General features: G+C 39.9%; 3 protein-coding genes across 7 annotated transcripts in view; 1 reads left to right on the top strand and 2 right to left on the bottom strand.

Moving 5' to 3' along the window:
- Nucleotides 1–228: 228 nt before the first annotated feature.
- On the top strand, nucleotides 229–8,965 carry ctso (cathepsin O). 2 transcript variants are annotated; one of them, XM_084010375.1, is made up of 8 exons: nucleotides 229–501; nucleotides 2,821–2,926; nucleotides 3,090–3,214; nucleotides 5,354–5,521; nucleotides 5,878–5,999; nucleotides 7,244–7,407; nucleotides 8,595–8,687; nucleotides 8,813–8,965. In XM_084010375.1, the coding sequence occupies exons 1-8, from the start codon at nucleotides 298–300 to the stop codon at nucleotides 8,845–8,847; spliced, it is 1,017 nt and encodes a 338-aa protein (XP_083866501.1). In that variant the 5' UTR covers nucleotides 229–297; the 3' UTR covers nucleotides 8,848–8,965. The 2 variants fall into 2 exon arrangements, with proteins under 2 accessions (XP_083866501.1, XP_083866502.1); XM_084010376.1 differs by lacking the exon at nucleotides 7,244–7,407.
- Nucleotides 8,966–9,014: 49 nt separating this feature from the next.
- On the bottom strand, nucleotides 9,015–14,330 carry tdo2a (tryptophan 2,3-dioxygenase a). The gene is made up of 12 exons (XM_084010374.1): nucleotides 14,244–14,330; nucleotides 13,970–14,072; nucleotides 13,753–13,843; nucleotides 13,290–13,360; nucleotides 12,401–12,528; nucleotides 12,092–12,278; nucleotides 11,799–11,906; nucleotides 11,589–11,700; nucleotides 11,396–11,453; nucleotides 11,127–11,206; nucleotides 10,722–10,812; nucleotides 9,015–10,391 (listed from the first exon to the last, which is right to left on the bottom strand). The coding sequence occupies exons 1-12, from the start codon at nucleotides 14,276–14,278 to the stop codon at nucleotides 10,238–10,240; spliced, it is 1,218 nt and encodes a 405-aa protein (XP_083866500.1). The 5' UTR covers nucleotides 14,279–14,330; the 3' UTR covers nucleotides 9,015–10,237.
- A 7,412-nt stretch (nucleotides 14,331–21,742) lies between these two features.
- The window catches only part of LOC311013815 (teneurin-3), a 126,700-nt gene continuing 121,143 nt past the window's right edge, over nucleotides 21,743–27,299 (bottom strand). For all 4 annotated transcript variants that reach the window (XM_084010035.1, XM_084010036.1, XM_084010037.1 and 1 more), the window contains 3 exons: nucleotides 24,710–26,321; nucleotides 24,213–24,343; nucleotides 21,743–23,815 (listed from right to left, as the gene is read on the bottom strand). In XM_084010035.1, the coding sequence (XP_083866161.1) occupies nucleotides 23,063–23,815; nucleotides 24,213–24,343; nucleotides 24,710–26,321 (2,496 nt within the window). In that variant the 3' untranslated portion in view covers nucleotides 21,743–23,062. The remainder of the gene's footprint in view (nucleotides 23,816–24,212; nucleotides 24,344–24,709; nucleotides 26,322–27,299) is intronic.

The raw sequence follows: 27,299 nt of genomic DNA, 5'->3' as shown, positions 1-27,299 counted from the left end.
CAGCTATTTTGACACGTCAACGCACGGTAAAGACAGCTGTAATTGATAACTTGACTGTACAACACTAAATAGAATGGGACCGTAAGTAATTTACGTTATTTAAGTCTTTAGCCTGCTTTGACAGGTCAAAATATTACCCCTCACTTGCCTCTCAGTGCTTCCAGTCTCAAGGAAGCGACTCTTGATCGATGCGCATGCGCCATAGAGTATTATTCCCCTTTCCGCCAACATCACTTTTGTATTTACTTCCCTTTTTTTAATCGCTGGATTGTTTTTTAACCGACGACTCTTCGTCAAATGAGGGGCGGCCATCCGTGTCCAGTTGTCACCGCGGCCGTCTCCACGCTAGTCGTTACTCTTTGTTGTCAACATGTGAGCTCGGAGGAGACATGGACAAAGTTGAACGGCTCTGCTGTTGGTTTCGTCTCGTTCACACAGCGGTTTCAGCGCCTCTACGAAGTCAACGGCGAGGAGTTCAACCGTCGCCATCTGTATTTTCAGGTAACGTACGTTAGGGAGACCAGAACAGTAGCGCGGGGACTCACTTTTTTTTACCACCCCCCCTTCAAAAACACGCTGTAAACAAACGGCTGCACACGTCACTACAGACTTTGCCCACTTATGCAAACGAGGGAAGCGTGTTTCGTTGGTATTTGGTAGAAACATACTCCATTACAAACTAAAGCCCTGCCATTGAAAATAGCACTACAAGTAGTAGTACTACAAGTAAAAGGTAGTTGAAGTGACACCATGTAACGTTTGAAAGGAGAAATAACACAGCTGGCAGCTTACAAATGTAAAGTTGAATAAGTTATGTTATGTTATGTTTATTTATTTGATATGGACATCACAAATACATTAAGACTGTTCCAGTAGACAGACCAGATGCTTTGCTTGAGTGTGTTTAGCACAAGTGCTCATTTTCAACACCAGTCCATAGGCGGCTAATCTAAAAATACAGAACATATTATCAACAGTACTCCCATGTTGTTGGTGAGAAGTTGGGATTTTTCCCCATTTACCTTGACACATTGTTGTCTTTCCCCCAGATATGATTTAAACCACTGAGTGGCATCTGTAGACATTTTAAAACGTTTTAACTTGGCCAAGAGGACACTGTGGTCGACAGTGTCGAAAGCCTTTTTGAGGTCCAAGAACACTGTCCCCACAACATGTCCCTTGACCATTAGACCCTTGACCCTCTCAATAAGATAACAGTTGGCTAATTCTGTGGAATATTTAGGCCTGAATCCAAATTGCTGTGGATGGAGAAGTTGGTTGGTCTCCAAATAATCCGTCAGTTGTATCGCAACAATCTTCTCTAGGACTTTTGAGACTACAGGGAGAATAGCAATAGGCCTATAGTTACTCGCCATGTCTTTGTCTCCCGACTTGTAAATAGGAGCAATTATTGCTGTTTTCCAGCTTTCTGGGAATGTGCTTGTTCTTATTGAGAGGTTCACTAAATAAGTAATAGGCAACAACAAGTCTTTCTGATATTTCTTAATTAAACCCGCATTTAAATCATTAATATCCTTTGACATTGAGTTGTTCATATTTGCAATAACCTGTTTAACTGTATCACTGGATACCTCTTTAATGCAAAAGCCACCTGAGGAGACATTATCACATTCTTCAGGGGATATCTCAGGGTCAGCTGAATTAAAATGACTAGCAAGTTCATGCACAGACTCAATAAAAAAATGGTTAAAAACATTTGCCATTGACTCACTACTTTCAATTCGGTTATTGTCTACTTTAAGACTGGTTATTTTGGGGTGTTTTTGTTTACTTGAGTCTGTTAGTCTATGGATCTGCTGCCACAGTTTAGAACTGCTGCCATTAGCCTCTTCAATGAGTTTGAGGAAGTAAGCATTAAAAATAAAAAACACCCTTGCATAATTCAAAACATTCGTGCTCTGGTATGAGAAGTATAGCTTATGGTGTCTAATGTAAGCTAACGTTAACATTTTTAGCATTTGGCATTTATACTGATTGACACTTGTGGCTTCTGTTCAGCAAAAGTTAAAAGCTTAAAAGTACGTGTTAAACTGAAATACATTCTGTCTTCATGAAGCCTGTAATGTTCAGTTGTTTTCTAAACTGTGTTACAGAGGTATTGATTCAACGTTATGGCTGTTAGTGTGTGGTGCTGTTGCACTGTAGTATGTGTTATACTGAGGGGGTTTTCTATTATTTACTCTACCCTTGTTAGTATACAGTGGATTACTTACAAGGAGTCCAAACAAAAACATAACATTCTTACCTTCAGCAAGTAAGATTTTTTGCTGGCTTGTTGGGATTAGACTGCATTGGTTTAAATTAGGTGTACCTAATCAACTGATTAGATGGATCATTGTCAAGAAAGCATTAACATCAAAGCAGCTGTAACTGGTAGATGTGGAGATATGATTTGCCTTTAAAATTCAAATCTGCAAAGTAGCTTGTATCTATTGTTGTCAGATAAATGTGGTAGAGTAACATGTACAATATCTTCCTGCTGCAATAGTGGAATGTTTTATTTGTACAAACAGAAATACTTGAAATAAAGTATGAATAACAGTATGAGTTAAGTTCCTTTCCACCAGTTGTTAGCGATCAAATGTAGAAAGATAGCTTGTGGGTGGTATTTCAGACTCACTCATGTTGTGTTATCAAGAAAGTAAAAAAGAAAATCAGCTCTCGGCCTCTTGTACATTTTTCATGCTTTTTTTTTTGCAAGGCATTTTCCTTAAAAATCTCATTTTGCTCATTTTGCCTGACGTCGTCTACATTTTGCTGCCCCTTCAGTCAACATCACCATCTGTTATGTTATTGCAGAATGCTACAAAGCGGCATGCATACCTGAACACATTCTCCACAGCACCGCAGTCTGCCAAGTATGGCATCAACCAGTTCTCTGACCTCTCACAGAAGGAATTCAGAGGTATGATGAAATGTTCTCACGTGGATTCCTTTTTTTTCTTTCTTTTTTTTAATGTACTGAGCATCTTGACACCTAGATGATTGGGCCGATCATCATCTGCAGTCACAGCTTACATGCACCTTTTTATTCTGGAGTTACTTAAAACTGTATCTGTTATCCACAGATCTCTACCTGCGTGCAAGAGCTGACAGAGCGCCTGTCTTCTCTGGACTGAAGACAGAGGGGCTCCCAGCCAAATTTGACTGGAGGGACAAAGCAGTGGTGGCACCAGTCCAGAACCAGGAAGCAGTAAGCTTTCAACAGAAACAATATATACTCTAGTAGGGCTTTGCTGTAGGTACAGAGGCATAGTTGGGTTACGTTCAATCAAACTAATATCTTATCAAATATTTTCATCGGATGATGTAATAACAAACCGGTGAGTAAAATATGAACCCAAATCTAAGGTTCCATATAACAGGCCTCAGAATGTATACTGTAAAAATATTGATTCTGGTTCAGTTTTTTACCATTTTATTTAGTTTGGTTTCATTTTTATTGCCGTTTTGTTTATTTAGGATCCCCCCCCCCCCATTCCAATGGCTGAATATCTTTCGCTATTATTTCTGGGGCAATATACTGTCCAAAAAAATTAGTTCTCATAACATGATTACCTAATATGTTTTTTCCTAAAGACCATAGTTCAATTACTTAAATAAAAAATCTTTAAAATTACATCTATTCCCCCACCCATTTAAGAATCTAGCATCTATAAGCAAATGTTATTAATTTCAAAGATTTAACTACTGGATACACGATGAAGGTTCAATATTTCAAATTGCCAAACATTATTGGCTTTCAAACCTGCTGTGACATCACAGAATCAGGATTGGATGTGAGCATCTCACACGTACTTAAGGGGAGTAGAATAAACATTCGCTCTTCAGCAGACTCATTTGCAAAGAGGCTTGTAATGCCAAAGTCAGGACAGTCCCATCAGTCTGCACAGTGAAGGTCAAGCATCCAAGTGGTGTGAGAGAAAAAAAAAAGCAAACCACCTTTTTCGGGTGCATGTGCGCTTTAATAATGGTCAAAGGACAAATTAGGCCATTAAGTGTGACTTTTAGTGAGATTGAGCTGGTGCTTGTCCTCGCTGAAGGTTCACTTTCTGCTTGTTTTGTCCTTTATCTCTTTAGTCAGTCAACTTGCCGTCGGGGGTGATATTTTCGCCGTGAAACTGTTGTCCCGAGGGAGAAACATAGCCCATACGGCAAACAGCCTACACCATAACATATATTTTGTTCTCTTGAATTCAGGTAAGATTTACCACTCCAGGGAGAGCCTGTACACGGCCACACTCACCCACCGCTTCTTTTCTCCCTGGCTGGGCTGAGATTCCAAAATAGATACAGTAGATGGATAGAAATAAAATAAAATGCAGCGCCATGCACAGAGACACGAAATATCAAGCCACTCACATCTCATAAATACTTCTTGATTCAGTTTTCCCTCATCTTGATTCCACTTTTATGACTCAAGTGCATTTCATCACTTGAAATGAGAGAGCAGATGGTCGTAACATTTTGTACACTCAGCGCATACTTCATACTCCAGCGCAAGCAATAATGACTGATTTTGGTTTCAGTATTGATTTTAAGCCAGGGAAACATTTTGAGCAACAAAATATTGGATATATTTACACACGTAGAGCTCAGTATTTCATCACATTTGTAGGAATTGAAGCAGTGCAAGGGAACTCAGCAGAGTCTAATGCTGTTTGGAGAATGAGATTGCCTTTGCAAATGTTTTACAGCTTCCATAATGAAGTACTGTGTGTTTTCTCTCAAAAAACTGACTGGTTTCCGGAAAGTAGTGTAATCTATATGACATGTGCAGAATCAGAGCAAACTTTTCTGTCAGTCTTCCTCAAGTAATCCTCAGGCTCAAAAGCTTAATACATTAATCAGAATCGGTAACTCAAGATGTCCCTCAAGACTTGGTACATCTGAGGTGTTTCTGTCAGTAGATGGCAGCAGAAAACAAACTCAGACTGGCCAGATCATCTCACCCCATCGACATGCACTCACTGTAGACTCCTGTCTTTCAAAATTCTGGAGTTGATTCCAAATGCAATCACATCCAAAGCTGTTGCATTTTAGATAACATCTTTCAATATCAGTCAGTGCTTTACCCACCAAACCCCAGTTGAACTTATTTAAATGCGTACGTGGGTGCATGTGTGTTTGCATAAGTGACAGAGATCATCATTGATTATGAACAAAAGTATTTAGCCTGTTGGAGTGTACTTTAGCAAGACATTGATCTCTCTGCCTCTGTTGGGAATAAGCCAAATTTCTGTTTCCCCTTCTGGACAAAATGTGATTGTTTCCTCAACATTTGCTCTTGTAGTTACATTTTTTTTTATTACTGTACATCTTACCTTTACAGTGTGGGAGTTGTTGGGCGTTTAGTGTGGTTGGTGCCACACAGTCTGTCCATGCTATTGGAGGCTCGCAGCTGGAGCAACTCAGTGTGCAGCAGGTCCTGGACTGCTCCTTCCAAAATGAAGGCTGCAATGGAGGCTCTCCATTACAGGCACTGAAATGGTTAAAGCAAGTATGTATGTTTTACATGATTCCAGGCATTTAACATGTGCAGGTGCTTCCTAATTGGTTTACAGTGAGTAGATAGGTAGAATAAACTCCCAATACATCACATACACAAGAGATTGAATGAACGCTCCTATTCTCCCAAAGGATCTGTTTAGAGTAGAAGCCGTGGGAAGATACATCCATTAAGCGTTAGCTTCATATCAGGTAGATATGTAGAAGTAGTAAGCAAATAAGATTGCTGTCTGTAGTCAGACATGAATTAGGAAACTTCCAGTGTGAGGAGCTTTCACGAACACAGATGAATGGATATATTGCTTTCAGGTAACAAACTCACTGAGATAAACTATTTTTTTTGACCAGACCAGAGTGAAATTGGTGCCTCAGTCAGAGTATCCTTACAAGGCCAAGAGGGGAGCCTGCCATTTTTTCTCTCAGTCACATGACGGTGTCGCTGTGAAGAACTTCACCGCACATGACTACAGGTAAAAGATACATTTTTGTCTACAAGCAATAAAGGCTATAATAATAATAATATTGCTGTATTTGTGTAACAGTGTGGACATGTAATGTGGTTTTCATAAAGTAGCAAGCACAGAGTGGAGGTGAGGAGGGTTGGTGCCGTGCAATGACTGTGGTCTGGTGTTTACTGTGTCAACAAAGACAGAGATTGCTGAGTAGCACAGAGGTTCTTCCTCTGGCCACGAGTCAGACCCCGAGTTACCTTGACTTAAAGGGAATCAGACCTTCTTAATTTAATATTGAACGGGATCGTGACTCTCACTCATAAATCTGTAATGCCTGTTACTTTTGTTGCATTGCTATGGTGCAGGGTGAGAGTAGCTGAAGTTTGAATGAGTTTCCAACCTAATATAAAACATATTTTGTTTTTTTGTGTCATGTTTCTATACAACTCATATTGAATGTAGCTTTTTTATTTATGACATATGGAAATACAATTACATATGTTTTATTTATTCTTACACAGAACCTGAAATTAAAGCCGAGTAAAGAGGCAAATGTTTTCAGACCTTGTAAATGGCAATGTCATGCTACTACTAAAAGACCTCTTTATCTCAACAATCCACTGATCCCAGGATGAAGATTTGCCTTTTAACCTGCCCCCGTGCTTAGGAAGATCAGAGTGCTGGGTCATTGAGTGCATCAAGCTGCTCAAACCGGCACTTGTGCAGAGAGTAGACTCGAAGGCCATAGGAGTGCCTTAACCTTATGTTAGGGCTCATAAGGCATATCTTTACTGGAGCATAACAAAAGAAAAGCAGGATCATAAAGTTCCAACAAGATAGGACCTCAAATCACCATGAATAGTGTGAAATGGCTTTATTCAATATATTATTGGCACAGACCTCGACTCCATGGCCCTTTATTTCATAAACCTGGCAGATGAGGGCATCGCAGCTATCCCTACTGGGAATCATCTGCTGGAAGGACAAGATGAGGTGGCCGAGGGTTTCTGCATATATGCAACAGTGAGAATATAGAGAGGAAAATACCAGCTTTCTGAATGTGTACGAGTGGAGAGAGATGACATGCTGATCCAGAGAACAACATTGTACCCAAGTAATAACCCTCACAGATTATCTGGCATTAAGAGACACATTTCACAACCCCCCCTGACTTAAACTGTATAGTTCACATGATAATGCAGAGAAATCACAGGGCCAGTCATGCTGCCTCAAGAGTACATTTTTCCGTTATTCTGCTTCAGTGGTCAAGAGGAGGCAATGATGGGTGATCTGGTGCAGCGTGGTCCCTTGGCTGCTATCGTGGATGCTGTCAGCTGGCAGGATTACCTGGGTGGAATCATCCAGCACCACTGCTCCAGCCAATGGTCTAACCATGCTGTGCTCGTTGTTGGATACAACACTGTTGGTACATGCTGTCACTACACTGGCATGCGAATGAATCATAATTCAATAAGAGGACTGGGATTTTGTGTATTTTTTCTTGTGCTAACATTAACCTTTTTAGGTCAAGGGAGGTGTGCAACCCCTAGAGCCTGTGGAAATAATACAAAGCTGCATTATTAGATTTAATCACAAATTGCTGCTGCAACAGCTCATTAAATGCCAAAACGAAATGAGATGGAGCGAAACATTTTAACAAGCTGCTTAGTTTAGTTTATTACTGCCCCCCCAAAATTACAAAATTCTCCTCTCAATTAAAACGGGTTATTTTCTAATTTTGTTGGTATTGTAGTGAAGTGTCAGCTGTATTAGAAAATATCAGCAACTCATTTCTAGAACATCCCTGAAGAAGATGGAGTCATCTTTAACCCGATCAAGGTGTTCTGTGAAAGGAAGTGTTAATCAGGCCTAAGACGAATTTCTGAATGTGTGTCCTCATACTTGGAGATGTGTAGAGATGTTGCTGAGGCTCAGATTTAAGAGTTCATTAATTCCTAATCAGGAAGGTTTTGAGGCTGTAAAGAGGCCTTCAACATTGTTTTCGTGATAGTCCAGTGGTCTAGAAGTGAAGAGACTCTGGCCTTTGACTCTTCTCCTTGTTCTCCAGTTGTGTATAGTTCATCCTCTGTTTATTAATCAAATTAACATCCGAGGGTGAAAGAATCATGAAGAACACATGCCGCTCGTTATTTCACCTTCTGCCTCCTTTCATCCGTTGGTCCTATTGGGTGAGCGGTGAGTAGTTGGTAGTGAGGGTCTGATTATTCGGACAGTTACACATTACACACATTAAAGCTTCGTGTCCCAGGTTGAAATCACAAAATCAGTGTGACTTTTTTTTTTTTGTTAAAGCTTGATTTTTATAGATTCATGGTATAATTTTAACAGCAGGTGTCTGCTGAGATAAACTACCTCATAGTTTATCTCTTGACATTATTCACACACGTCAGTATTTTAGATTTCTTAACATGAATTATTTCACACACACACACTTGTGTTTTGTGGGTATTACAGAAGGATATGGGTGATTATATAACAGTCTTAAGTGGTTGCAGCTGCAGTACATACACACACACACACACACACACACACACCTAATGCTCCTCTACTCTGTAAATAATTCAATCTTGAAATGCATGTCATCTATTTTAGGGGATATTCCATACTGGATTGTGCAGAACTCCTGGGGAACCACATGGGGGAACGAGGGTTATGTTTATATAAAAATTGGTGGAAACATTTGTGGTAAGTATGATCTTTGCCTCTTGTCATTTGCTGTTTATATCTCCTTTTAGTTTGGTGTCCGTTTGTTGCTGTCCTCACTATCCACTCAGGGATTAAAACCACATCCTTCTTTTTTCTCTTGCCAGGTATTGCAGATTCCGTGGCAGCAGTTTTCCTTTGACATTGTGTGTGTGTGTGTGTGTGTGTGTGTGTGTGTGCGCTCACTGCAGCCAAAATCAAGTCAGTCATCTGTTTGCTTTCAAGTGTCACTTTAAATATATTTTTTATTGAAATGTCACCATTTTTACATCAAAGCCAAAATAAATCCCTTTATATGCTGATAAATGTGAGATCATACCTGAGTGCAACTCACACAACACTGCACAGCTATAAGAATCACAACAATAAATGCACCGTACAAAAGTACAAAATGTATATTATTATATTGTTAAATACATAAGATATTTGTTTTGGCTGCTATAGTACATGTATCTATAAAGAGATCAATCACTGCATAAATACACAACAAAATTAATGCAAAACCACATAGCATACTATACAAAACACACATTATTAACATTATGTACAAATGTTATGGTGCATGCGTTACAGGTGCAAATTGTTCTATTTTAGATATTGACATTGATTGTTTATAGAGGTGTATTATAATTTTATGTAAACTGGTTCAGAAAGTGTGAGAAGTTTCCCTCTCTGACACCTTCCCCATGCTGACATGAAAGATAATGCGTTTATTACAAGCTCACCTAGCCACCGGTTTGATCACTGCTTTCACTGATCCATTTGCTTTCAGGTCAGTCACAGAGAATTTACATAATTGTTTTGAGAAAACATCTAAGCAAATTTGATCAAGCAGCCATCTGCTATACTTCACTGTCACTGGTCAAGATGAGAGATTAGAGCAAAATAGTCTAATGTGGCCATTTGAATTACTCAGGGTCAGACCTGTGTTTTTTCGGTGCCACATCCTGATGTCCCTGATGAACAAGTAATTTGCTGTTCTTTTCCTTGTTAACACAATTGTAATAATTTGGTGTGCTTTCATTTCCCCAATGAGATGAAAAAGAGATATTTTCCACCTTGTTTTACATTACATCAAGAATTTTTATGAATTCACAATGCAAATCCTAACATGCGATGTTCTATAAATCCCAACCAATCACAGCATCACAGTACCAAATGGCTTTCCCTTAATGGATATTGTGGTGTTTCTGTCAACCATGTCAAATGATCCCACCCTCTGCCATCTTTCACTCCAACATCCAGCTGGAAAAAAAAAAACCTCCCCAAATTAAAATGGAATATGCTCCAAAACTGCCATCTGGTTATAAGTATTTGAGTGTTTTGTGCAAAACTAACCTGCACCCATTTTTTTTTTCAATGTATACATTTCAGGTAAATCCGCCTGATGTTATGTTCTGAGCTCTGAGATTCTTTCAGTCTGAAACGCTTGTCTTTTTATGGCCACCCATGCACTAAAAGCTTTCAGCTGTGCAAAGGACCGACTGTGTTGAGGTCAGTTACACTGAAAGACGGATGACTGAGAGCCCTCGCTAGTCTGAGTCTTCACTGCTGCAGTAGGAGCTGTCACAGCATTCGGCCATGTAGAGGAACTTGTGAACGTTGGGATTGAGTTTGGGGACCCAGTGGCGAGGCACCAGGAACGTTGCCAGATTGAACAGATCCACAAACACTTTGTAGCGGTCACTAAAGGGAAAGGGAAATAATTAATTCAATGCTTAACTCGCGTAGTCTCACAATATATAATTGCACATCTGTTACAAATTGTTCTTTCTGAAGGACAAAAGCTAAATTAAAACCGCTGGCAAGATGTAATAAAAGCAAATAAAGAAGTTGTCGCTCCTTGGAAATGAACTTCTAGTATAGTTTGTGCATGTCAGGAGGAAGCGACAGGTTCATTAAGATAAGAACGGAGTAGCAGTGGCCCGTCCTTATCTAAATTAACTCTGAAGTGGTTAAGATAGTTGCTGTGTAAAGTGTTCAATCAGGTGGATTAAAGTTTACAGCATACAATACCTGACAGTAGATCTCAGGTAGTGGTAGCCGGAGGAGCCTCCTGTGCCGGCCTTGCTGCCAATCATACGATGCACCATGCATACGTGATTGTCTGAGACAAAAGGCAGAAACATTCTCTGTGATATGAGCCATGTTTGGGCTGTTTTTTATCTGAGCTGTAAATTGTTTGGACATAGGAAAGTTAAAAAAAACTGTATTTCAGGGGGAAAGGTTGTTGGATTGATCAGCAGGCGTAGACGATGCTATACCATTCTTTTGCCTCTGAGGTTCTGACCTAACTTTAGCTCTGTAAACTCTGGCCTTGGATGAGATATGAAAACATTGGTTTCTAGTACAATTTTTGTTTCCCCCCTGCACGTTTCTTTCTGTTCTTGTTCACTGGTGGAATGCTACCGTGCTACTTACATCGCCATTTTGTCATGAGGGTGTCGATATCCATGAGGGACGTGAGCAGCTGGAAAGGCACCTGAAAGCGTGGCTCTTCCCTAAAAGGTTAAAGAAGATTTTATTTATTTAAGACATGATTTAGTGGCATGTGAATATGTGAGAGTGATTATCACCGGCTCACTGCCTTTAACCAAACACTTTCACATGATCACCATATTGGGACCTTAATGATTGTGGTGACATTGTGCTACAACATAATACAAGGTGAAGGAATGCTGTAAAAACACCTGTAGAAGAAGATCATCAGGGCGCCTTGGAGAGCCTTGTAGGAGATTCGCCTCTCACCTAGGCAGCAAAATAAAAATGTATTACTTTTCAAGCACATTTAATTGTTGTATCCCTAATTCACAAACATTGATACCGTTTGGTTTTAAATCTAGATTACACAGATATGTGATTTTTCAATTTGAAAGCTTTCACCTTTGCTAAGGAGATGGTCGTGACGCTTTTCATCAAACAGAGAGGTGAACACCTCTTTCTGTTTGACCAACTCGGCCATCTGTTCCTCCTTGTCCTCAGAATCTGCCATTTTCTTTTAAAAATACAACAACAACCGGTAAATAAAAAATAACAGCCTGTCAGTCATCCGTGCAGAGAAAGTTTGTTCTGAAAGCTGGAGTCGTCTCTTACCTCGATTTTCTCCTTCTCCTGATTCAGCCCCTCAAATATATTGATTTCCAGCCTTTCCCAGAAATTGAATCCATCCACCTCCAAGCCAGGAGTTCTCTCCAGCCACTCCTGTGAAGACAGCCAAGGGTTTTTATCACTTTAATACCCTGGTGAGAAACCGATGGGCTTATCCCGAGCAAATACGATAAATAAAATGTTGAAAAGAAATACAGGGATATTCAGTTAAACTGAAATGATGCCTTCTTTAATTAACTGTTGATTAACTAAAAAAAAAAAGTTGTCGTAAGCTGTACCTCGACTAGTTTTAACAGCGTTGGCTCCTGTTCCGTGCTGAGCAGCGTCTCGCTTTCCTGACCCTTGAAATTGTCCCTGTAATGGCGTCGGTTGTATGGAACCCTCAGGTTGTCTGCGACCCCAATTTTGTTCTCCAAGATCCGAAATTGAAGGCTTTGGAATCCAGAGGCTGGAGCCAGGTATTCTCTATATAAACACACACACACACACACACGCAGAAGTCAGCAAGTGCACTTTCATTAAGGAGTGCATGTTATAAAAGTTTTAGAGCTGAAGTAGAAAGGGCCGGAAGGTATTTATAAGCTTACCTAAAGTCAAAAAAGTCCAAGGCCGTCATTGTTTCCAAAACCGCAAACTGCTCGACCAGCAGTCTGAAGATCATCACAATCCTGTGGATGCGATTGTTGACTTTGAGCATGTTGCGTTCATCTCGGACCTGGACGAATAATACAATATTGAAGGAAATAATTAGCAGTCATGGCAAACCTTGTAAGCACATATCCTGACACAGGAAATTAAAATCGAATTGCTGTTTAGACATGTTTTATTTTCAATTATAAAATCCAAAGTCAAATTGACTGATTCAAACAAATGATTCCTCTTGAATATGAAATAGTTCCAAAATTGGAATATAGGGATTTGTGTAATTGTACATGAATTTTCAAAATGTTTGTGTTATGAATTTCAAACTAATATATTTCAGTTGGTAGTATCGTTCCTGCCTGCACCACGTTTATTTATTTTTTGGCAGTCAGGACGACATTCCGCTACAAATGGAAAGGTTGGTTTGGGATGGAACCACCCAAAGCTCTTAGTTAGGTTTAGGAAAACCATTTGGAATGTGTTACTTCACAACAACACTTTGGGACAAGTGGCTTGTCATGGTCCAAAGTCCTTCCATCCACCTCCCAACCCGATGGCCATAAATAATCTGTGTAAGGATTTTGTCCTTTGTAGTATTCTTGTACTGATTTCATATTTTCAGCAGCTTCTATCTATAACACTGGCAGGTCACGTCTAAAGGATCTGAATCAGTGGTACAAAATGAACTGTACATGAGAATTATCAATCTAATGATAATTAAAAGTGAGATGAATAAGATATATATTCCTGTATTTTACGTCCTGTCTTCATGAAAAGAAACTTCACACAATCACATAGTTTGTAAGATTCTTTCATCTGAGAAATGTGACTTACGTGTCCGCTGATGAAGATATGACGCACTGAATCAAGTTCAAACAGAATCTGTTTGAACCACAGTTCGTAGGCTGAAATTTAACACAAAGACAAACATTTAACACTTTAGTATAATTTTACAAGGTAAACAGGTAAGTAAATAGTCTAATAACTAATAGCTAATAACACTACACAACACGCCCATATGAGTAAGCCTCTATAAACAAGCCTTATACATTTCAAAATAATAATAAAAACAAATCTGCCTCTTGGTTTAAATCATTTCCATGCTATTTTCAACATTTTTTGTCATTGAAAAACAATAAAAATACAAATTTATAAGATTTTAACACTAACTGTTTCGCTAAATTTAACTGCTAACCAGTTAAATTCAGCGAAACAAAAAAGCATAAATAAAAGATTACAATAATACAACTATGCAAAAGTAGATAAAATAAGTGAAACGCTATAAAGCTAGTTTTACCTTGATGGGTGACAATGAAGAGGTGCTCATCATGGATCTTATTACCCTTTAATTCACTCTGCAACACCTGCGCTGAGACTATTTTGTCCAGCTGAGAGTTGAAAAGAAATTAAGAATTAATTTAAACACATACATTTGAAAACAAATCCACATTCCAGTACTTATCCTTGAAAAAGACAGAAGAAAACATATATCAAGATAGTGATAGTGTTTTTACCTGCAGGTAGTCTCCATAGATGATTCCTCCTTTACTGGCCTTGTTAACCCCGGCCTGGGCGGCATCCTCATCTTCTGGATTGGAAGGCTTGTTTTTGAATAACCTGCAATGCAAAGAGACAAGGCACTTACTACCTGAGGTTTTCCCATCATCAGATTTAGGAATGAATTTTCAGAGGGCTGCATTTAGTGGAATTAACATTAAAAAATAAATAAGAATGATATTTGTAATCATTCAGAGTCCTATTTTAGTTGCAATGACACTTTGAACTTACAAATGCCTCTTCTCAAAGTACGGACATCCACTCATGACTTGTACAAATCAGTTGCAGTAAAGATGTGTTCCTCTTCCTCGACTTATGTTTACTAAAATAATCTCCAATGCCATCCAGATTTTTAAAGACTCACCCCATCCAATCACCCAAGAGGATACAGCCGCCTTCCGGCCCACCTCTGTTTGATCTGTGAAGCTGTTGTTTACCTTGAACTGGACTTTGTTTGGTCTGCCAAAAGAACATCACAGAACGCTTTCCAAATAATAAAATGAAGAAGAAAAAAACAGATACTGAAATGCAGTACTCTAAGACAGCCTATTAGGGGTATTGTAGGTATAAAAGGAAGGAGGGAAATATCCTGAGAAAAAAAGTTGCAGATTGACGACAAGAAGTCGCAAATTTATGAGAAAAAAGTTGCAAATTTACAAAATTATAAATTCATAAATTTACGAGAAAAACTCACAGATTTATGAGAAAAACGTTCCAAATTTACAAGTTTAAGAAGTCATATTTATGAGAAAAAAGTCACACATATCTGAGAAAGAAATGGTAAATTTACGAGATTATAACGTCCTATATTTAAGAGGGGGAAAAAAATCACTTGCCATGTATGATGCCTGTATATATTAGTCTGTCGATATATATAGCTCTGTTTAAATGATTACATTAACTAACATTAGTGTTTTGTACAGTAAACGTGTAGATCTGTGGAGTTACGCTAGCATAAGTGATGATAGTTTCCATGTCATTTACTATATAAAACACTAAGGTTACTAGTTTTACAAAGCACAATAATTTAAACCGAGCAATATAGACAGATGAATACACACAGGCATCATAGGCGGCAAGTGAGGTTTTTTCTTGTAAATTTGTGACTTTTCTCATAAATATATATCCATTTATAATCTTGTAAATTTGTGACTTTTCTCATAAATATATCCATTTATAATCTTGTAAATTTGCGACCTTTTTTTCTGAATATTGCCTCCCCTCCCTGGCTCTTTTGTATTCATATTTTTACCTACCATGGCCCTAATACACCATCATCGTGGTGTTGTGTCTTGTTCAACAGCACAAGAGACTTTCATACTAATAGAATTAACTGTGTTCAGGAAACTTCTCTGTGTGTTGCTGTCTTTGTCTGAGGCGATCCACAGTGTTTACTCCCCAGGAGTTGAGGTTTATATGTTTGCATTGCCTCTTAAAATATTAACATGGTTATGTAACCGACTGGCTGAGGGGAGTTGAGTCCATATTATTGGCATCAAGTCTTTGACGACCCATGGCTGCCAAACCTGATTGCACTATATATCTTTGTTAATTTGACACGTTTCTTAACAATAAACTATCGATTTAAAGAATGGTGGAACTTGTTTTGAATCACAACAAACCAAGAGGTTTCATTTCTGTTCGGCCAATACAAAAAACATTTCCTTAATTGATAGTACAAGATCATCAAAGTGAGAGAAAACAATACATTGATGTATGTGAAAAATGAACGATGTTGCCATTATTAGAATTTTTAACCAATAGCTCTTCCTTTAATGTTGTTGACCCATCTGAAAAGCATAAACACTGAGCCATTCACTATGTTAAAGTCTGCACAAAGCTTACTGATGTCACTGGACTCATCTGTAAATATTTGCAGTTTGGTTAATGTTTTATCTACCTCAGTGAACGTGCTCAGAGATGCGTAGTGGTGAGGTCCTCAACGCACATCGTGGATTGCACACAATGTTTGGAGAAAGAACATGGAACTTGTGTTTCTGTGCGTTCCTGTGAATCTGACCAATCAGATATAATAGAGGAACACAGAAGTTCATTACTCTGACCTGTGGTAGAACAAAGCCGAACCATGTTTTTTCATAACTTAAATTTTTGTTTTTGATTGATGGTTGCATTAAAAATATAAAAAATAAACATTTTGGGGACTGGCGTCCTGTCCAGGGTGTAACCTGCCTTCGCCCAATGACAGCTGGGATCGGCTCCAGCCCCCCCACGACCCTGAATACAGGATAATCGGTAGACAATGGATGGATGGATGGATGGAAACATTTTGGGGTTGATATCATAAACCAAATATAGTGAAAACTCAGCTCTGCCGTATACGTTTCATTGGTGTTTGTTTGTTTTCTTCGGTTGAAAATAATAAATACGCTTCTCCCTCCTTACCACCCAAACCATACCATAACACACTGTCAATTGCAGTGAGCAAATTATTTTTGAACAACTGTTAACCCAGTTTCAGTTCAGTGCAAAAGCCTCAACCCACTCCCTCTAAGACTCTCCAAGTTCATTAGCGTCCTTGTTTTTCACCCACATTCTTTGTAGACTTATCAAACAGAGTCCCAACAGCCTGTGCAACTGTCCTCAGAAGATCAGAGGGATGATAACAAGCAGCTATTTCTGAATTGGGACAGGGTAAAAGCCTAGCGATAGAAGGCTGCAGACTGAAGAAGAGCAGAAGTGCACCCAAAACGTTTGTTCTTGTTCCTATTTAGCTGGGATGACTGGGATGACTGGCGTGACTGGGATGCACGTGAGGGACGGGGGAAAAAGGCAGAGGTCACAAGGGCGAGATGACACCCTCAGCGTAAATCCGACCTGTCCCCCTCTCTGATAAGCAAACGTGTCATAAAACGTTTTCTCCAAGGTCTGACTGAGTCACTGATTAAAACAAAGCAGGAATGTGGCCTGTTTTGACTTGAAAACATCAATAACTGTTTCCCTCTATAGATTTCCTTGAACTCTGTTTTTAATGACTTTTTTTTACGATATACTATACTATGACTTTATAAACCATATTATACAATAACTTTTTTACCCATTTTATTTATGGTATACTATACTTTTACTTTTTAATTCTATTTGTACGGCATACTGCTATACTGCTAAAACCTTTGAAGGAGTTCCATGATATACTTTAATGGCACTTCTAGATTACATTGTTAGAATATAATATGACTTTTTTTTATTTTTAGGCTAGAGCACCATTCAAGCCTTTTATTATTTTATCGAGACAGTGTGGAAACAGGGAGATAGAGGGAGAACACATGCGGGAAACTGATCGCCAGGCCGGGAGTCGAACCCGGGATCCCCGCTTGGAGGACGTCGAGCCACTGTACTTGGGGCGGCTGCCCTAACCACTGTGCCACCGGCCGCCCCATAATGTGACCTTTTATGACATTTACCTTACATACTATACTATTTTGTATGACATGAAATGTTTATGACTTTTTATGTCAATTTTATGACATACTATGCTGTATCTAAATTATGCTTTTTACAACACTTTTCAAAATATTATCTTATGATGTTTTTACAAACCATTTTGACATTACTATGTTTGTCTGTGACATATTTTTACTCTTTTATGACATACTTTACTATAATGCTATAGTATAAGAGCATATTATACTATGGGGCTGCATGGTGTAGTTATTAGCATGTCATGTGTTGTGCATGTCCTGGCTGCTCTCCATGTACACATCATTGATGACTCTGAATTGCCCGTAGGTGTGAATGTGAGTGTGAATGTCTCTGTGTGTCAGCCATGTAATAGACTGGCGACCTGTGTACCCTTCCTTTGACCAATAGCTGCTGGGATTTGCTGGACAGGATAAGTAGTTACAGATAATGGATGGATGGATTATCCATCATCACACATGGACTATTCTCTGATATGTTTAGGGCTTTTTCATGACATTTCATGGCATACTGTACTATGACCTTTTTAATTATATTTTCATGACAGTATACTGTCACTTTTGATGCCACTTTTATTACATTTTAAAGATATTATTCTATGATGTTTTAATAACATTTTTATGACACAATGGTATTTTATCATGATTTTTTTCATAAAATTTTCCAACATACTATATTATTACTTTTTTCGACTAAAAGCATGTTGAAAATTAACAAAAAAAGTCAGTTGATACAATTCATAAATTGTTGCAAAAAATGATTCAAAAACCTAAAAACTCCTCGTATCGTATGTGAAGCAAAGTCTGAGTGTCTTGAGTCCAAAACAGTCATAAAAAGCCAGGGTTAATCTTTTTTTGAAAACTATGACTTTTTATTCGATATACGATACTTTGACTCCTTTATGACTTTTTTTGTTCACTTTTTTCGACACACTGTAGTAAGATATTTTTGACAAACTATATATACTTTGAATTTAATGACTTTTTTTCGACATACCGTAGTACAAATTTTGAATTAAGTTTTTCAACATACTGTTTTCTGACTTTTTTTTTCGGGGTACCATATTATGACTGTTTCAGACATACTATACTATGACTTTTTTTTTTACATACTAGAGTATGACTTTTTGTGACCTTTTTCGTCATACTGTAATATTACTATACTATAAAATAAAAAAAATCATTAAAAAGTCATAGTATAGTATGTCATGATAATATCATTAAAAAGTAATAGTATAGTATTTTAAGACATTTGTATGGCATGGTATACCATCACTTTTTTTTTGAGGATTCTTTTTGCATTATAGAATATGATTAAAGGCTGATATACAATACTATTCTATGACCTTTTGTGACATGTATAAGACTTGTTCTATATTAAGATAATAATTATATCTAGAATCATTCTATACTATGACATGTGGAAATCATTTTCATTTATCATATTATTATTTCATTATATTCTGAATATTAAATAATATTTGGAGGAATTCCATGGAGATTATGAATATATAATGATGTTCTATTTTCTATGTCATGGCAGTGTCATACATAACAATATATATAACAATATATATAACAATATATATATATATATATATATACACACACACACACACACACACACACACACATAAAACCTCCAGCAACACCTATCACCGGAATATTGTGTTCAGGTTGTCCATTCATCTGTACCCTTCTAAGGAATGTCTTGAGGGAATTTCTTCAGATTTGGTGGTCACAGGTCACCTCACAAAACACATTTTTGGACAATATGATATAATTCAAGTTATCATCTGCTAATAATGAAAATCTTTTAAATATTTTTGACAGACATGAATGTAACTATAACTTGCCTGTATGGTGGAAACCTACAACAGCGAGGCAATAACTCTCGTTGTCCTTTTTCAGTGAATGTACAAATTGAATGTAGTAAATCGGTTTTGTACAGCAGGCAGAATGTGACAAAGTAGTTCCAAGGTCATGAGCGCAGTTCCTCATTTCATTGTAGTACTATTATGCCAACACATTAAGAAAACTGAAGGGAATTGGTAATTATATAAGCGTTGCCTTATAAAATAGGTTAGCCTAGGTTTAGCTCTCTCACAATTAAATTCACATTGTGGATGAAATCCTAAAGTACTTAAAATGATTAGTGATGGAGTTTCGGCTGTCACATCCCTCAAATTTGATTAAGTCTCTCCCCATCCTGTTGAGAGACCGAGAGACCGTCCACAAGTGCTCAGTTGGAGGCTTTCACCCTGTGTACTTGTGGAAATTTAACACAAAGCTGATTGCCAGAAAAAGCACGTTTGGTAAAAGCTGCGTTAAAATGCATGCCATCTGGGCTCAATCTGCTTACTATTCTGTGTTCTTCATAATTATCTCATCAGCTTGGTTGATGCACATGATGGCACATTTCGAATATCGCATCTGCATAACCACTGTTAATTCAACTTCACTTTAAATTAATGTAACTCGCTTCACCCTCAGCTCTACCTCACACCAGCAAAGCTGAATTTGTGTGTTGAGTGTTTCAAAAAATCTCAACACAAGCCCAAAACCTCCCCCCAAATAAATGCAAGCTGTATAACGTCAAACTCAAGAATCATGTATGATGTATACAACTTCCTCTTCAGTGCTGTGAATGTTTAATAGTGCCTCCCAGATGGGACATATAGACTACAAAAACATGTTTGGCAGTGTGGCTCTGTATTGCTATCTCTGTGTTACGTGCATAATATGGAGTTCAATTGAATTATAAAACATGCTTCATTTTTCCCCCCCTCCATTGCTCTGATGTGGTTATTGCGTGATGCTTTCGGGTCTTTGATGTTCTCGCAGTCGTGCAGACTCTATATAAGGCTTTGAAGTCGGTCTACTGCGTAGTGATATGCTGCACCCGTTGCTGCCCGGGCAGTGCCCACTGTGGCCACAGTGTGATACTGCAGCAGCACTGCGGATCATTATAATAATAGCGGTTTCTCTATTCCATTTGATGTTACTTAAATTAACCTGAAGTGTCCTGAAATGCCCTTTTTCTCATCCGATGCTAATCATAGTGAGTTGAAAGTCTTTCCTGGCCTCTTTGGAAGGACATGGATGGCTTAGTGAGTATAAGTGTACTGGTACATGATGTGTACATGAAACAGTCAAGATGAAATAATGGATAACTTTCTGAACTATGCATCGTGTACCACTAGGGAGCATCAGAGGACTTTTAAGAGAAAGAAAGATTTGAATGCCTCACATTTAGCAGAGGGGAGTTTGTATTTGGAGATTCTTCCAGAAGGGTTTTGGTGGGGTTTGAAACTCTTTGTAAGGATATATCAAAACAAATGGGGGGTTCGCATAAGTTCACTGTAATTTCACTGTGAGGGAACAATAGACAATAGCTCACAGGGGATCTTTCATGAGACATTTCATTATCAGCTGGCGGAGGGGGGGGTTGAGCTTGTGGGTGGGGAGCGATCCTGAGGGAGTCTGATGAGAACTTTGAAGACGTGCATTTCAGATTTTTGAGCCGAGCAACATTCAAAGAGATGTAGCGTTGCTGAGCTCTATATGCCATAACACATTGTTAGGTTTCTGAAGGCATATAAAGAATCTGTGGGATGTTAGCGGGGAGCAGGTCAAAAACAACAGCACAAAACAAGCTGTGAGCAAAGAATATTCTGCACCCATTTGGTTTGGGATGCTGTTTGAAGTTTACCATGAAAAAAGACATCGCTTTCATGTGAAGTTGTTTTCAGAATTATGACTTCTATCATCAGAACACCGCTTTGATGAATAACACTGAGAAAAAGCTGATCACAACCCAAATTTAATTAAAAAAAAAAATCCAGCTATTAAATGTTCCCCGACTGAAACTTAAACCTAAAATCCCTTTTGGTTTTGTTGCTGAATGAGTCGATTGTTTTAGGCAGCTGTCAACATTTCAGGTTAGTTACACTCAAAATCTCCTCAGCTTCAATTTACACACTTCAGTTGAGAAAAAGCCCCAAGCCGACTTATAAACTAATGCTGCATTTGTCGTCTTTGGCTTTGTTGCTCAGAAGATGTACTTTTACTTATTAATGTAATTTGTGATTTTGTTACTTGTGCGATAGCTTTGGGAGTGCTGAGGCCATGCATACTTAACTATTTGGAAAGACTTAAAGCATGGTTGATATCCAGAACAGTGTGTGAGTAACATGCCAGCTAATACATATTCTCACAACTATTACAACATATTCATTGTAAAATGAACAACTAACAAAAAGGGAGTCAAATTCTTAAAAGAACAACACACCAAAAAGAACCCCAATATCATTTTAATCCATGAGTGCATTTAACATTCAAAAGAAAGTATACCTACTGAGAACATGGATGTGATCTATATTTGGATCCACTGTAACCTTGTTTATGTGAGATGGGTTCATGAAATATTCGTGTTGATGAAATATTCATTGGACAGGAAGCCAGGTCAAAAGGCATTATGCCCGATAAACAATAAATTTAGTGGAAATAATAGTTGACGGCATGTTATAGATACATCACCACTTGTAAATACTTGTCACTACATGCACAGATTTCTGTTAGTTACTTAAACAGAGCATTGTGAAGAAGCCCCACATAGCCATATTAGAAGGAACCTAACAAAAAAAAAAAAAGACAAAAATAAAATAAAATGCTTGTCTGAAAAATCAAAGAAACAAAAAATCTAAATCAGCTGGACTTCATTTGTCATGTATAAACACAACATAAATTACTGTTAATATGACTAATACACACATTTATTCAGTTTCTTTAAAAAAACGCCATAAAACTCTTGCATAATTTACAAAACATGGTGTTCCTGTGCTGTCCCAGACACATCTGTGCCTCCCCGCCCCAACAGAGTTCGGCATACCTTCGCTGTCCTTTTTTTTTCACAATGAATATTGGGTACTTAAACATGGAAACTGTTTCTTTTTTCTGTCTAAAAGCATCTCGAAGAGAATAAGACATTTTGATGTTTTTGATGTTTACAGTGCTAAATCTGGTATACATAGTGGTTGTTTGGTGAGGATATCTCAAGCATCAGAAGTCTCTGATTTCATAAACAAACATTTGCTCAAGGATACTGCTTGCTCTAGGAGTGTGAACTCTCGAGCCCCGTACTTCTAGTGAAGTGCAGAAATGCATAATGTAAACATTTTCTTTGCTCTTATAATACTGTTCTGTTTCAGCCAGACTTTTCTTGATGAAAACAAAAAAAAACAAAAAACATAAAACACCGACATCAGCTCACTGTTTCCCCAAAGACACCGCTAATCCTCTGCTTCAGAGTCCAGAGTCCGAAAGGCTTGTGCAACAGAGGAACTGACCTGTAACTGCCATGGTAAGGCTTGGTGTAGTTATACATTTACTCCGCAGTCCCTTGGTCACAATGCACAGCATTGCTTTTGACCCATGGTATTATTTTTTTATTTTCTGTTTTTTTGGTATTTTTTTTTATTATTATTTTTTTTTTTTACAAAAACACGACACTCAGGGTACATAGGAGCGACCTTTGATTCCAGAAGCTTTTCATTTTGTCCACTAGGCTCCACCAAAACTAAGTCTCTTTGGCAGAAAATGCACCTCGTATTGTTACCTTTTCCCAATTTCACTTTGCCGAAGAAAGTGGATGTTATTAGCGCTGTCTGCTAATTCTGGGTACTGCTCAATGGAGAGCACGTAGTACCCGTCGTACCCCAAAACTTTCCCGCTACTCAGAAGCTGCCTTTTCTCTCCCTCTGTCCAGGGGCGGAACCCTTCCTCGCCGTCTCTCACCCGCTGCTGTTCTCTCGCCCACGCGCCCGCGAGGGCCCGCTGGCGAGCCAGCTCGGCAACCCGCGCTTTCTCCTCGTCTACCGTGGATCCGTAGCGGATGTGGAGCGCTAGGGCACCGGCGCGGATCTCCACATCTGCGAAGCGCCGAGTCCGACTATCCATGACCGTGGTGGACTGAGAAACGGTCACGTTGACGCCGTTCTCCAGAGTCTTGTGCCCGCTAGTGAGGTGCAACGCTGCAAGGTCGCCGTCCGGGAGGCCTGGCTTGACGAAGTAGTGTGTGTCGCGCCCTTCGACGGTGAAGTGGAGGTCCTCCAAATAGAAAGCGTTGTTAAGGATCGTCGCAACCTTGATGCAGTCCTCGCTGGCCACGTTGAGCGTGTGAGTGTGAACGCTGCCCTTGTAGATAGCGAACATAACGGCTCTTCCAATGGGAGACATTGCCGCCGCGAACCACAGCCAGGACTTTTCACCTCTGCGGCCTCGGCTGAGATGGACCTCTGGCAGCCGCTCGAATGACAAGAGTGAGTGCGCTTGTCTGGTTACTTCCTGCTGGACCCCAGAGATAGACTGTAGGAAAAGTGCATTGAAACGTTAACGCCTGAACATGGCAGAACCCGACTCTCCAGGCCATTTAGAACCAGCTACTGTTCTGCTTCAGAGAGTTTTTCATCCCTGTCTAAGATAATGGTCTTTTCAAGATGTGTTCTCAAGCCAAAAGTAGATAAATCCCCCATGACAATTTCACAGCAACACTTTTTGTGTTAAGGCCTTTAACCAAAGGAGCCTGGCAGAGGATTGTTTGAACAGGAACACAGAAATATTACATTTTGAGGCAGACAGTGTAAAAACGTGTCAAGCCGGCAGCTAAAACAATACAGAGGAAAATAAAAGATGTGCTGATTATGTGTACATACAAATATGTCTCAATGAAAATCAATGCAGAGCAGATATTAATTTTACCCACCGGCAGATCATCCCAGCGCTGACTCTTCCTCAGTTCATAGGACGGCATGCTTAAATCAAACTTTGGGACCGGAAACCCCGGGATGGTGTTGTGAAGATGAAAGCCGAATGTTACGAGCCAGCTGTTCACATCTGTGCAAGGAAAATCAATTAGTTCCAACATGAATACCTTTATACTGTACCATACATGTTTATTATTTTAATACATCTTTTATACTATATATTGAGGAAAAATGTTAATATAATTTCCTGTTCTTCTTGTACACAAGTACAGCAACTAATGACTAAATTACGCCTGACAAAAAAATTGGCAACTACTTTTGTCAATTATAAGGATCTGCTTTATTTCTCACATCAGATAGTAAATTGAAAATATTCCTGTTAATGATCATTTCCAAGAATTAACAAGAAGTTTTAATGAACACTTAATAAATAAAATTATTCTTGGAGACATAAAATATAATACTGCAGCCCTAATAGTCAGCAGAAATATATTACCTGCAACATATTCTCTCATCTCATGGACTTTGCTGATGGGGTTGTTATTCCTGAACATGTATAAATTAAAAGGAGCTGGCTCTTTGCCAACTTTTTGCCAAGCAGTGACATCTGGAATGGTCCACCTCCCAGACATGATGTCATAATCCTGCTCCCCGAAGTGCAGCAGTTTGGTCAGGGGGTCGTACAGACCTCCGTGGAAGCCCAGCACGAGCTGGAAGTCTGGGCTGGAGTCGAAGTAGACCTCGCCGTACGCCGTGTATTGGAGCTGTTTGACCAGCAGGCCGTTGCTGGTGAACACGGCCAGAGGTGTGCCGGTGTTATCGCAGGCGATGTAGAACTCCTCCCCGCTGCTTATTTCCATAGCAAACAGGTGGCCTTGGAGGTCATAGTAGAGCGAGGTGATCTCTGAACTGGAGTGGTTGTACACGTGTGTGATCCTCGCCGGGTAGCTCAGGTCGGCGTAGAAGTACTGCAGGTGTTGGCCCAAGCTGGTCTTGGTGGACACTCTGCGCCCCAGCCCGTCGTAGCGGTACTGAATGGTCCAGCCGCTGCTCTTGCTGTAGACCCGCACCAGGAGGCCTTTGGAGTTGTACTCGAAGATCTCGGCTCCCCTCTGACGGAGGAAACCATCCTCGTCCATTCGGTACTGGATGTCTCCGAGGCGGGTGATGCGGTCCCTCAAGTCGTAGCGGAGGGGAAGCAGCCTGGCGCTGCTGCCCGCGTTCAGCAGGTGCAGGTTCCCGTTCAGGTCGTACGTGTAGCGCCACATCACCTTCTCGTTGAGGTACACGGTCTGGAGCTGGCCGTCCACGTCGTACTCGTAGCCGTACTTGGTGGTGTTGGCGAAGGGGCCGATCTTGATCTCGCGTTTGATGACTCGGCCCGCGTCGTCATACTGGAACGTGATCCAGTACATGAGAGAGCGGAAGATCTCGTACTGGATCTCCTTGATGCGCCCGTGTGCGTCAAAGTGCTTGGTGTACGTCATGACCGCGGTGGATATGATCTGATTGATGTCGTAGTAGATCACCCCGAACTTCCCAAACTGCTCGATCTTTCCCGAGATGTCGTCGAACTGGTACAGGTCGATGGGCAGCGGCGTTTCGTTGATGACGCCCTGCACACTGGTGACGCGCAGGCTGCTGTCGTAGGTGTAGTCGAAGCGGGCGTTGACCATGCCGTCCTCGCTGAAGCGGAAGATCTGCCGGTCCACCAGGGGACCCACCTGGCGATACCGGATGGAGCAGATGAACCCTTCGTTCTGCAGGTTGACGGTCTTCAGCACCCCCGCCGTCTCGTCGTACGTGAAGCTGACCCTGGTGCTGTCGTACAGGATCTCCGACAGCTTGTTCTGCCGCCGGTACCTGTACAGGATCCTGCGGCCGGTGCCCAGGTGGGCTATCCTCAGGAGGAGGCCATCTTCGCTGTAGTCCACAGCCACTGAGGCGTTGCTCTCCGGGGGGTGGTAAAGGTTCCTGTAGTAGCCCACCGAGCGGATGGTCTGCATGGTGTAGCGGGCCACACTCGGCATGGTGACGGCAGAAAGTCGGTCCAGAGAGTCGAAATCAAATATGTACTGCCGTTGACTGTGGAGCAGGAGAACCATGGACTAAAGGGAAAAGAGCAAAAGAGCAAAGTTTTTTTTTGTCTTGTTACATAAAATGAATGCATAATATATATTTGATACCAGGGAAATGTTAATGCAGGCAAAGTGAGCTTTTTGATAAAAGGAGAACTGTATGTACCAGGTAGCTGTAAGCACACACAGCTGCCTACTGTTTAATCTCTTAATGCAGCATGTATGTTCACCTAGAACCAATGTCTATAGTTTACCTTTAATGCATATCACCCACCAGACTACTTTAATGAATTACGTTAAATGCGGTTTGGAGTGTTGTCTGTCTTCTTCTACCCTTTCTGTTAAAATGTCCTGCCCAGTCATCCGTGGTGACATAGAGGTTCCCAGTGCTCCCTGAGCTCTCTGTGTTCCTTATGTCAGCGTGTTGACACGGCCTCGCCGGGTCACGCAATGAAAGGCTGCAGCCAGCAGCGGCGGAGGAAATCTCTGCATGCTTTTACAGCCTGAGTATGTCGGAGCGATCTTAAATACAGTCACCAAATCAACTAAAGGATGTTTTTTAGTGTGAAAGGAATGGATAGTGTGACATCTTGCCGTTTGATATAACCCTCCCTCCCTGGGGTACGTTCAACACGATTCACGGCACCGGCCAACGCTGGGCTTCACAGGCTGTAAACAGCCGTTAACTGCCGGGGATTAGTGAAGTTTGCAGCCGTTCACGAGCCTGAAAATATGTTTTTTTCATGCAGCGAGAGATCAAAACAACCTGTCAGTTTTGTGGATTCCAACAATATTATAGTTTTGTTTAACACACGTGTACCATAATATACTTGAAATCACTACATGTACATTGGATTGGATTTTCCAAAGAATACCTATAAGACTGTAGGCCTATTTCCCCAAACAATCACATATTTTTAGTCGTGGCATTCAGAAAGGAGCACGCACATTTAAAGACTGTATTCACCTCGTTGTTAAATGTGAAAAACGTTATTTTAGCTTGAAAAT

This window comes from Eutrigla gurnardus (genome assembly GCF_963514095.1).
Source record: "Eutrigla gurnardus genome assembly, chromosome: 5".
Taxonomy (NCBI): Eukaryota; Metazoa; Chordata; class Actinopteri; order Perciformes; family Triglidae; genus Eutrigla; species Eutrigla gurnardus.
Note: the sequence above shows the minus strand (reverse complement) of the source record. Positions and strands in the feature narration are given on the sequence as shown.